This window comes from Danio rerio, chromosome 9 (assembly GCF_052040795.2).
Source record: "Danio rerio strain M-AB ecotype USA chromosome 9, GRCz13ab, whole genome shotgun sequence".
Lineage (NCBI taxonomy): Eukaryota > Metazoa > Chordata > Actinopteri > Cypriniformes > Danionidae > Danio > Danio rerio.
The window spans coordinates 24352108-24365329 of record NC_141029.1 but is presented as its reverse complement, the minus strand read 5'-3'; the positions used below and the strand labels follow the sequence as shown (position 1 = coordinate 24365329).

Below are 13222 nucleotides of genomic sequence, written 5' to 3'. Positions count from 1 at the left end.
TGAAACCAGTCAGAAATGTTATATATAAGGCTAGGATATAATCTTACAACCTTTAAACTCTTATTTTTATGCTGCTGCTGTTGTTGTTGTTTTTTGTACTGCAACTTTGTTTCTTTCTCTATTTCCAATTGAGTTAAATTCTTGTATGTATATATATATATATATATATATATATATATATATATATATATATATATATATATATATATATATATATATATATATATATATATATATATATATATATATATATATATATATATATTTATATCCTTCCCAATGTGAGAGACAGAATCTAAAAATAAAAAATCCAGAAATCACATAGTATTATTTTTTACCAATTTGTTTGTAAACTACTGTGTCAAATAAGTATTTGATCACTTGAGTTAAAAAGTTTCATATTTGGTACAGAAGTCATTGTTAACAATTACAGAGATCAAACAGTTCCTGTAGTTCTTCACCAGGTTTACACACACTACAGAAGGGATTTTGGCCCACTCCATCATGCAGATCTTCTCTAGATCTGTCAGGTTTCAGGGCTGTCACTGAGCAACACAGAGTTTCAGCTCCCTTCAAAGATTTTCTATTGGATTTAGCTCTTGAGACTGGCTACTCCTTGATTTTCCTTGCTTTGTGCTTTGGGTGATTGTCATGTTGGAAGACCCAGCCACGACCCATCTTTAATGCTCTGACTGAGGGAAGAACGTTTTTGCCCAATCTGTCACAATACATGGCCCCTTTCATCCTCTCCTTTATACAGTGCAGTCGTCCTGTCCCCTGTGCAGAAAAACACCCCCAGAGCATGATGCTTCCAGCCCCATGCTTCACTGTAGGTATGGTATTATTGGCATGATACTCATCATTGTACTTCCTCCAAATATGGCGAATGGAGTTAAGACCAAAAAGTTTTACTTTGGTTTCATCAGACCACAGGACTTTCTCCCATGACTCCTCTGGATTATCCAGATGGTCCCTGGCAAACTTCAGACGGGCCTTTACATGGACTGACTTAAGCAGGGGAACCTTCCTTGCGATGCATGATTTTAAACCATGACGTCTTAATGTATTACTGATAGTAACCTTGGAAACAGTGGTCACAGCTCTCTTCACGGCATTGACCTGCTCCTCCCGTGTAGTTCTGGGATGATTTTTAAACATTATTATCATCACTGATACCCCATGAGGAGAGATCTTCCTTTGGGCCCCAGTCCGAGGGACATTCACAGTCTTCATTAGCCTCTTCCACTTTCTGACAATTGCTCCAACAGTTGTTTTATTTTTACCAAGCAATTGCCCCGTAGCCCCGTAGAAAAGTTCCCCGTAGAACTGTGAAGTTCTACAGTTTTGTCTCTGAGTCTTTTGACAGTTCTTTGGTTTTGTCCATGTTGCTATTTAGACTTTTGACTGATTGTGATGTGCACATGTGTCTTTATGACAGCTAAAGACCTCAAACAGGTGCTACTAAATAACAATCATGAGCAGAGTGTAGCTGGATTATTTAAAAGCAAAATAACAGGTCTTTGAGGGTAAGAAATATGGCTAAAAAGCAAGTGATCAACTACTTATTTGACAGTAATTTACAAAAAAAATTGTTTAAAAAAATCATCCAACATGATTTCTGGATTTTTATTTTTAGATTCTGTCTCTGAAAGTAAAAATGCACCAATGATGTAAATTCTAGACCCCTCCATGATTTCTAAGTAGGAGATATTGAAAAATCACATGGTGGTCAAATACTTATTGCTCTCACTATATATATATATATATATATATATATATATATATATATATATATATATATATATATATATATATAGTGAGAGCAATAAGTATTTGATATATATATATATATATATATATAAGATGTGTTATAGCTAGATAGACCTGGCAATTTATTTGTTAGATGCAGTTAAGTTTAAGATTAATGCCTCATCTCACACCTACTGAATTCTTAATGGAAATGTGTCCAGTGTCCCAGAATATACTCCACATAATGCAAGTGCTATTTTTACAGGCATTATACCTTAAATAAGGCATGCTGGCAGAGTTCAGACTGAGAGCACTTCTGACTGATTATTCAGTCTTCACAGTTCTTCAAGGGTTTTTAATCAAATCTGTTACCAGGGGTCGCCCCCAACCAAAGAAAAGTAATTATCCTGACTTTATGAGTATTTAGATTTATTACCAGCATCATACAAGCCAATTAACCTCACAAAGCACAGATAAATGCTCCAATTGGAAATTTCAAGCTAATTTTACAGTTAACCTCTTAAAATGGCGCAAAGGTCTCTTTGGAATTCATATTAGCCTGTGCTGATAATCACACAACAAAAGAGGCTATTGTATGTTACTATGTCTATCATTTTTGTCTATGTTTGCGAGAATGTCTGACAATTTGTATTTTATATTTTATTGTATTACAAAATATTAATTAAATATGAATTCATAAATATTTTAAATGAATACTTTTTACATTGACTATTACATAAAGCCAGTAGACGAAAGCATTTCAGCTAGGGCAGTTGATTGTGAGGAAGACATTCTTAAGAAATAAACTTCTTGAAAATATTGAAACCTCGTATAGCCTCATGCCTCATGGTTCAGTGCGGATTAAAAGCAATGTTTAACCATCTTCTGCACTGACAAAAATGTTTTACAAAAATATATTTTTATACACAGTACAAAAAGTGATTTTATACAGTTTATGGAGATGATGATGCAAAAGACTCAAATCAGTACTTGTACACTGTTTTAAGCAGCGACTGACTTCATACATTCACAGCCAAGTCTCAAATCCTCATAAACTCATTCTGTCACTTTCCTTTGGCTTATTCTCTGCTTTATCAGGGGTCACCACAGCCAATTCCACTGTGAAACATATGCCAGAGACAATTACTTTGGCATATGTTTAACCAGAGAATGCCCTTCTTCCGCAACCAAGCATTAAATTACAACTCACAGTTCTGTGTAATACCCATGCACATTCCCTTCATACACTATGGCCAGTTTTATTTAATACAACTCACTTACTGTATTTTGCATGTTTTTGAACTGTGGGGGAAACCAGAGCACCACACGAACTCCACACGAACAAGTGGTGAACATGCAAACTCCACAAAGAAAAGCCTCGAAGAGGCGACCTTCCTGCTTTGTGGCTAATGTGCTAACCATGAAGCCACCATCTTGCGATCGCTCATGAACTCATTATAAAATAAAAATTCTGTAATTTAATAGTTTGATGACTCTCAAGTTTTTTTTAAACCTGTTTGAGTTTCTTAATGCCGAGTTCAGACTGCATAATTTTAGCCCGCCGGCAGGTTTTGAGAAATCATGGGTAAAAATCACACAGTGTAAACTATCAAAGACGTGATCTGAGAGAATTGCAGATGAGTCGCCGACACCTATCAGATGTTTGTCATGCTAAATATCTGGAGTTGCCACTAGTATGGTATTTGCAGGCCAGCGGAAAGTTGGAAGGAGAAGTTAAGGTCTTCTTTTCGGTCTATTTGGACCCAAGAAATGCAGGAAAAACTACTGTAAATTTGACAGGAGCAACTGTGTCTGTTTGATGTGTCATCTGAGCAAATTTACAACCAGATCCAAAAAGAAAATGTTAAGTGAGAAATTGCAACACAGGCTTATTCTGAAAATGTCCTGCAAATTATGTAGCCGGAGGTACATATGGCTGCATTTCATTTTTTTAAGCGAACGCTACGAGGCCATATGACGTTGGTTCTTTTGGTGCCTACTGGCTGACCACTTACCTCCGTGTGGAGGGCTTTCCCGCCACAACCAGTTTGTCCAGCTAGCTAGTCGTGTACGCTGGCTGACTTGAGACGCAGAAAGGAGTTGAAAACGACAACAACTGGGTTCGAGTCCGGGGAAAAGCGGTTTAAGAAATCAGGTAAGACAAAAACAAAATCCAAAAATTAAAATGAATGAGTGAACAACAGGGTGAGAATGTGGTAAAATCTGAAAATGTGGTAAAAATCAGACGAGGGCTTTTCTTTTCCTGGACGGCTTTTGTAAACAATCGGCTGAGTTTAGGGAAGTATGCAGGTGGGCGGGTCAATTTGTAAAATTGGTTGGGTTTAGGGAAGGAGGAAGGTTGTTTCTACCACACTAAAGGCTTCTTTCTTATTATGTAGTTAATAGGGGTGTATCGATACACTCAGCTCAAGATACGATGTGTATCACGATAAAATGTTCACGATTCGATATGTATCACGATATTTGGAATAAAAATTTTAAATTAAACTGAAATGCAAATTTTACCAAGTAAACAATTTTTTATGTATTTCTTTTGTTTCAACTTGTTAAACTGAACCTTCTTTAATAAAATAAATTAAACAGGCCTGTCTCTGGAAAATAAAACAATTTAAAAACTTCTTAAAAAATATTATTGAAATGACAGAGTGTCACCGACTCGGTCCCAGTCATTCCCCTCGCTGGCCAGCAGAGGCCGCCATCTCCGGACTTCTAGCATTACATCATCCACTTACGCTGATTGTGCACACACCTGTCCTGAATCTGGTTAACGACCCACGTACCCTACTTAAGCCGCACACAAACACTCAGTCAGTGCGAAGTCTTGTTCAGCCCCGGCCAGCATTACTGAGCGTTATATCCAGCCTGATCTCCTGTGTACGACTCCAGCCCGTTTCTGACTTTGCTTCGCCTTCTGCCTGCCTGAAACACGGACTCTGATTCTCACTGCCTGCCCTTGACCCAAGCCTGCTACACGGACTCTGAATCACGCCACTTGCCTTTGATCCATGCCTGGTAACTCACTCTGTGTCTGTTTACCGTCATTCCTAAAACCATTACTACTACTGTGGATGTGTGTGTGCACCCAGGTGCATATTGTGTGTTTGAGTGAGATTGTGATAAATAAATACTGCATAATGGATTCCTCCGGGTCAGTCTCCTCGTTACACAGAGACAAAATTAAGGAACAATTTAAGTAAAGGTGCAAAAAAAAAAAAAAAGCTTTCTATTCAATTGAATTTAACAGTAAGAGCTTAAGGCTTTGCTTGGTCACTTGCGTTTTTTGTGTGTGCAAAAAAAAATCCACATTTCCAGGTATTTAATTCGTATTTAATTAAACTCATTTAGAGATATCTCTAATTACAATTGTGACTAGTCAAAACTCATTTAGAGATATCTGCAAATATTTTTCAATGGAGGAATATGACTAGTCATAATATATCTGCAGATATCTCCAATCTGATTTCGTACTAGTACAATTGTAATTGCAGATATCTCTAATTGTCATTCTGACTAGTCGAATTATAATTATGACTAGTCAAAATATAATTAGAGATATCTCTAAATATATTTATGGATAGTCAGAACAAAGGTTTAAATGCTAAAACGGCTTGCCATACGCGTGCGTCTAGTCCGCCCTCTGTAGAAACAGCTCACGGTCAGCTCACGTCGTGTGTGATTTTGCGGCCGCAATTACATCATTATATAAAGACAGAATGATATTTTATGGTGAATTGTACCTTATAAATACAGTATGTGACTCTTTTAACACCATTAGAAGGTATCCATGTCGCTGTGCAAAGTATGTAAATCACTGTGAAGACTTTAAAACTTAAGATGTTTGACCCAGTATGCGTGTCAAAAAGCGGACGAGTCTAAAGCAATGACTGTACAACCGAAATGTTGCCAGACGTCTGATTTTGAGAGGATGGGCCATCCTCTATTTCAGCTCCACTCATCTTGGTCTGCTAACATTACTGTGCTGCAATCTGAACTCACGTGTGACAGCAGGTGGAACTAATAAGAGAAAATGTACGTCATATCGTAATCAAATCGTCATAACGCCACAATGCATATTGTGACATTTTTGCATCACAATAAATCGTACAACGATAAATCGTTACACCCCTAGTACTTAATAACAAAAGATATACTATGTGACATCACAGTGTTTCAGTGTCACTTCTCACGTGTGTTTGGTTGCGAGACAAATATTAGTTTGCAGACAGAGACAAAATTGTCAGCGATTCTTCCTATTGTAAAGTCATGCAGTGTGAAACCCCTTGTCGCTAAACCATCTTGCAGTGTAAACGCAGCAGCGATGGAATTTCACGTTTAGGATTAATCCGCGGGTCACATTTGTTTCGAATTATGAGTTGTTATCTATAAAAATAAAGGATCAACTATGATCCACAACACCCTTAGTTTAAGGTAACATAAAGACAGCTTGACTTTAATCCCTCTTTGTTGCATGGTATTTGGAGCAGCTGAGCTGAGTACACCTTCATGATACCTTAACCCAGAATTAGTGCAAACTAAACTTAAACCTAACTACCAAGCCAGCTAATGGCTTCATGGTTTCATGGTACAGGCCCCTGATGAAGCCCTGCCAGTTCTACAACAGAAATCAGCTAGAAAGAATTACTGAAAGCCATTATAATAATAGACATGCTAAATTAATATCCGATCCCGCTTTAGCATCCGGTTTCACTTTCCTCCATCAAATCAATAAAACCACTCCATATCTCCTCAAAACTGTAACATCATAGTTCCTTTTCAAACATAAGTAAAGTGCCAAGTAGGACCATCACTTTTTAATATGTTATTGAAAAATTCATATGCCTGTTTAGCTTAGAAAGTGGTCTGCATCAATAACTGCATTAAACGTTGTTAATCAATACTGATGTAGAGAGAACTAGCAACACGTTGACACGCGCTACGTCAATATAGCCTACATTCCCAGCAGTGCATCCTAAAAGTCCAGTGGGTCATGGCAAATCACTTCCTCCTGAATAATATATTGAGCAAAGCATTCACACAAACGGGGGAGATGAGCACTACAGTTATCGAAAAGCAAGGCCAAGGACCAACTAAATGGCCCGATAAAACCTCCCATCCATCCTTATTCCCAAAATCAATTGCAATCACCTCATCCAGGGGTCAGAAGAGAGGGTTTGTCTGCACTCAGATACTCACACTCACTGTACTGCTGTAGTTGGGAGAATTCGGCTGGGCTCAAACACACCCAGTCTCCCATCTCGCCGATCAGGACAGGAGAAAACAGGCCGATCGTCCTCAGGTCAGGGATGAGAAGGAGACACTATGATCTGGCATGGTCACATCTCCTTCTATTGTGAGCAGATGGCGAATTGGCTTCCCCGACGTGAAATTTTGAAAGGACGGAGCGACGTGAGGAGCAGGACGGTGTGAAGGAGAGGTGCGTCGTGCCACCGGTTGGAGCAAATGATGACCTGTCAACCAGCGTGATCTGTAGAGAGAAAGGGAAAGAAAAAAATGATTTAGAGCACTCTCAAAGCTGACATAAGGTTATCGACTCATGTCAAGCATATTTATTACAAGGTCTATGAATGTAGCAAATGGGCCAGTGACAACAATGCCTGTGTGTCTGATATATCTTTATTGTTTCTCCAAGAGAGATCAAATGGAGATGAAATTTAGACTATAGGATGAGTTCTGGTTTTCCATATGAGTCTCTGTTTTAGGCCGGGGAGTTTTTTGGTGGATAGAAATATACCATGCCTGTGAATGTTCTAAATATAGACACTCCTGTGGTTTCAAAATTTTTACACAAGACAGTCCTCCTGCTCCTGTTGTCTTTAAAGGGCCATGAAACCCCCTTGTTTCAGCAGGGTGTTTTCACACCTCTACTTTGGAAAAAGTCAGAAAAGTGGGCGTGTCCAGCTCTGTTTAGGGGGGAGTGTCGGAGGAACTAAAGTGGGATGGTGTGGGAGTGTCTATTTGGGCACGCGCGAGTTTCAGAGTCAAAATACACACACAAAAACACACACACGGGAGAAAGTGATGGTGTTTACATGGACATCTGTAGTCGAATTGTTTGCCAAATTATTAAATGGTGGACTTTAACTGCAGTTTGGCTCTTTCATTCAGGGAATTCATTCATGTCCCTCGTGACAATTGAGATATTTGATTCGAGGAACTGCTCTAAGCGTGTATTTTTCATGCAATGTTTGATACCGCACGGCGAATGAGAGAAAAAAAACCTCCGCATTTCCCAGAGACTTAGATGCACACAGCAGGTAGTGTCAGAAAGCCGCGTGTGTTATTCCGGTCACTAAATGCGGCGAAAATTCTACACGAGGTTAAAGTTTGGTCGTGGTGCTAACATGTTTTCACTCGGTGCAATAGTTAACTTAGTTCGATACGAACAAACTGAATAAACAAAGAGCACTGGTCGCTAACTTACCAAATCTGTAGAGACAGGACAATCACCAGCAACTAGAGCCGCGTCTTTATTAAGAGAAGACTACAAGCGAATCCGGATCTCAGCGTTTGCAGATGAGAACAGCTCTCAGGTAAACAATAATCCTCCTTAGACACGTAAGTTATTGTTGTCGAGCGTCGCGTACACTGTTAATCCACACGGTTTGGTTATTACTCAGCCTTACTCATGCATTAATGCATCACACTGTAAGACGTAATAAGACACACTCTGGTACAGGCGTCCAGTCTGCACGCTGGAATACAACGCTATTATATCATGGCCGCGACGCAGCTTCAAAAATTTGTTTCAAACCGGAAGTACGAATTTGCTTAAAATACTGCAAAAACAACCAATTTACACTTTTTAGCGAAATATAGGTGTCCTAATAGTGTTTTTAGCAGTGTGGGACACATATACGACTGTCAACAGCTCAAAAAAATGTGTTTTGGTGTTTCGTGACCCTTTAAACCTTTTAACAGTCTTTGAACTAGGTATTTAGTAATCTTAAAAAAAGTAAAAAAAATAAATAAATAATGAGTAACTAGGTTGATTAGGTTAAGTAGACAATATAGGTTGATTATTAGGCAAGTCATTGGACAACAATCAAAATAATCAATAATAGAGCCAATCAAATAAAATAATTTATATTTCATTCATTCATTTTCTTTTCGCCTTAGTCCCTTTATTAATCTGGGGTCGCCACAGCAGAATGAACTGCCACTTTATCCAGCATGTTTTTACGTAGCGCATGTCCTTCCAGCTGCAACACATCTCTGGGAAACATCCACACACACTCATTTCACACACATACATTACGGACAATTTAGCCCACCTAATTCACCTGTACCACATGTCTTTGGGCTGTGGGGGAAACCAGATCACCCGGAGGAAACCCACGTGAACGCAGGGAGAACATGCAAACTCTACACAGAAACTCCAATTGATCCAGCCGAGGCTCGAACCAGCGACCTTCTTGCTGTGAAGCGACAGCACTACCTACTGCGCCACCATAGTTTTTTCTGTTTTTAAAGAAATTTAATATGACTATAAATTGATATTCTATTTTTATGCTATTAATATCAGCCCTAAATATCCTTTTAATATAAGAATTGATTTCATTTCAGCAAAAATAAAAGAAATGAGACTTTACACAAAAGAAAACATACAATAGGGAAATTTCCTTGCTCTTTTAAGCAGCACTTGGGAAAAGAGTGAAAACGAATACAAGTTTCATATAGGAAGACTAATCACTTTACCTTCAACTGTACCTGTTTTTGTGGTAGCTGTGATTACTGTTTAAGTTTAGTCTAAATATGTCTGTTTATATTCACTCATCAATGACATGCATACATATCTTTATTCATCATACGTTTATGTATATGTAAGTATGTGCATACTGGGATATTTGCACAATATCTCATTCATTTTCCTTCGGCTTAATCCCTTATTTATGAGGGGTTGCCACAGCGGAGTGAACCACTAACTATTCAAGCATATGTTTTATGCAGCGGATGCCCTTCCAGCTACAACCCAGTACTGGGAAACACCCATACACTCTCACAATCACATGCTATGGCCAATTTAGTTGATACAATTCATCTTTACCACAAGTCTTTCTACTGTGGGGGGAAAACCAGAGCACCCAGAGGAAACTCAAGCTAACACTATGAGAAAATGCAAACTTCACAAAGAAATGCCAACTGGCTCAGTCGGGACTTGAACCAGTTGCCTTCTCACTGTGAGGCGACAATGCTAACCACTGAGCCACCATACCATCTGCACAATATTTGCTTTTGAGCAATGAAAAGAGTCTAGAACACCTACAATTGATAAAATTATAGTTACTGTAAATGAAGTAAATTATTTAGCACAAAGGAAAACTAAATCTTTTTATGGACTACAGCTTTAATTTTAGCATGCAAACAAATGAAATGCACTAAAAGCTCAAAGGAAATTAAGTATGCAGTGACTACAATACGTGCTGTTGTGAATATTTCATTACTTACCCGCTGTATGTGGCCATTTTACTTCATATACATGATTTTTCTCTTATATAGAACACACAGCTGAAACCAGAATTATTAGCCCTTCTAATAATAAAGAAGATTTCTTTTAAACCCATTTCTAAACAATGGTTTTAAAAATCATTTCTTAAAACTGATTTATTTTATCTTTTTACTAGATATTTAGGTAACACTTTATTTTGATGGTCTGAGTAGTAGACTGTCTGCTTAATATCTGTTGATACTGCTCCTTAAACAGACATTTAACTGACTATAAAAAAACTTTACAAGAACATGTCAACCTACACTAACCCAAACCCCAACCTAACATTCTACTTATAATCTAATGAGACTTAGTTGGCATGTAGATGTAATGTAACTTAAATTCAACAAACGGACAATCAAAATAAAGTGTCTGTTATTCTAGTGAAAATAAAACAAATAAGAAGTAGAAAGAAGTAGAAAGAAAAAAAATGATAGTAAATACTGTGAAAAATTTAATGCTCTGTTAAACTTAAATATTATATATATTATATAATGTTGTATTATAATTATATATATATATATATATATATATATATATATATATATATATATATATATATATATATATATATATATATATATATATACACATATACATATATACACACTACTATATATATAATAATATTATAACTACATGGTTTCCGCTGCATTTATTCTTCCATGACGGGGTGCCACACCAAAATTCATTCCCCGCCACGGCAACAACAGTCGTTGTTGTTTTTGTTTTTTTAATAGTTGGTTAGAAATCGCAACAAAACGTATTAAAAGGTGAGTGAATTATAACAGTGCAAACTTTTCTGTAACAGAAGTCGTGCTGTGCGTTGTTTAACCCTTTAAGGTTACATGCTGTCTTACTGACTGACAAGGCTGCATGATGCGTAAGCCAGCAAACATGAAGTAGTTTTCAGTTATGATGAACACAGTTTCCATAATTATATTTTATAGATAAAGGTCTATGGTTCTGCATACAATGACTTTATCTATCTGGAGTTTATAGCCGTTTCACATCTGCATCAATGCCATTCTGTAGGTCTATTGGAGACGTTCATAAATATTTAAATCTACTAAGTGTTGGAGACATACAGGTACTTGTTACATAAATGCACTAAACCATACTTCAGCAGCATTTATTTGAGAGCGCACAAAAAAATATGCACTTAAGCAGCGTATATTTGAGGGAGCGTGCATGAATTTTGTGCATGAACAAAGAAATCAGCGTGCAAGCAAAGATATTCGCATGCTCTTATGAATGCGATATCCATTTGTAATACTGTGTTCACAGCATTTGTCAGTGAAATAACGCCATAGGTAGTTGGAAGATCTGTGTAAAAAGCTTACCGCCACAGCTAGAAAAAATGAGGAAACACTATATATATATATTGCATTTCCCTTTCTTCTTTATAATTTCCCTTTTTGATTACAGCAATAATTAACGGCTACATTTCTCTCTTTTGTTTACATTTAAGAGATTACACAATAAAACAAACGAAAAAACATGAACTTGAATATGTATTTAAACCAAACACAGTAGAAAAGACCACTACACAAAGCATTTTCTGAGTAATAAATTTTTACTCCAGGGAGCCATGATCAAAACAATCTTGTTTATTTTGCCTTTATTTTTGACAAGGTGCACAAGTCGTACTGTTTTACCCTAAGTTGGACATTTGGTTCGCTCCAGTACACCCAGTTAAAACCGCATAGCAGCGCTTCTCCATAGAGTTCAAAGGGCCACTCAGCAAATGACTCACATGGGCCTGGCCTGCTTCTGTGCTCAGCACGCCACAACAATCAATGTGCCTCTCTCTCTCTGTCTGCTGAATACTCTCGTTCTGACTCATTTCTACTCTCTCCTTCTGTCTTGCTCCCTGTTCGGTCACTCCCAATGAGTTCGAGCAGAGTGAAAGATCAACAGCAGTTTGCCAGCACATCCATGGGGAGGGAAGAAACGGACAAAAAAAAATGCGCATGAGAAACTGCCATGATGAAAAGAGGAAGAGACAAAAATCAATGGAGTTGATAGGGCTGCAATGAGTTACAGCATGCCAGGGAGTAAGTTCATGCCCAGTGGTTTAAAAAGCACACAGTGACGTTTGCAGTACAGAAGAAAAAAATGAGCTAGAGGGATGCTTGAGACAAGTAATTCAAGCAAATTATACTATGTCATGTCAAAATCAACAAAAAAGGGTAATGCTTTAGATTGGGGAACATATTTTGCCTTCAATAAACTCTGTAGTTGTGATTCATGTTTAAGTATGCTGGGGAATCTAGAAATGTTTTCTGGTTTTCTGGTGACATAAGCGTTGTCAGTTAGTAAAGGGATACACAATTAGCAGCAAAAATGAGTTTAGATAGATTTGCTTTACTAAAAATGCAGCAAGTAAAACAGTAAATAAAATTATTAAAAAGTAATGAAACATCTACAGTACTTGATTTTAAATGTTGCTTGAGATTCTATTCAAGTAAATGAACTTGTGCACTATACAGTTCTTACCAGGTCTAGAAAATATGACCATATCACCCCAATTTTATCCTCCTTACACTGGCTGCCTTTTAAGTTCTGTATTGATCATAAAATATTGCTTCTTACCTATAAAGCTTAATGTAAAATAATCTAGCTCCTATTTGTCTAACCAACCTTCTGCTCCCTACAATCCAACCCGCTCTTTAAGATCTCAAAACTCAGGGCTTCTGGTAGTACCTAGAATAGCAAAGTCTACTAAAGGAGGTCAAGCCTTCTCATTTATGGCTCCTAAACTCTGGAATAGCCTTCCTGATAATGTTTGTGGCTCAGACACACGTTCTCAGTTCAAAACTAGATTAACTAGATACCTATCTTTTTAGCAAAGCATACAAACAGGCTGTCTCCTGAACAGATGCTGTGGTGGTAATGGAAAAGCGGAGAGCATAAGTCTGATTCCTGAAAGACCACAGTGACAGA

At 37.6% G+C, this 13222-nt stretch overlaps 1 protein-coding gene and 1 long non-coding RNA gene across 51 annotated transcripts in view; one reads left to right on the top strand and one right to left on the bottom strand.

Moving 5' to 3' along the window:
- Positions 1-13222, top strand: part of LOC147842349 (uncharacterized) — a 736864-nt gene that overhangs the window by 37435 nt on the left and 686207 nt on the right. The window lies entirely within an intron of this gene.
- The window catches only part of dgkg (diacylglycerol kinase, gamma), a 256255-nt gene that overhangs the window by 175025 nt on the left and 68008 nt on the right, over positions 1-13222 (bottom strand). For all 50 annotated transcript variants that reach the window (XR_015499359.1, XR_015499360.1, XR_015499362.1 and 47 more), the window contains one exon: positions 6964-7255. Coding sequence is in view for 44 of the 50 variants with exons in the window: in XM_087267727.1 (XP_087123853.1) it covers positions 6964-7024 (61 nt within the window). In the remaining 6 variants the exon portion in view is untranslated. The remainder of the gene's footprint in view (positions 1-6963; positions 7256-13222) is intronic.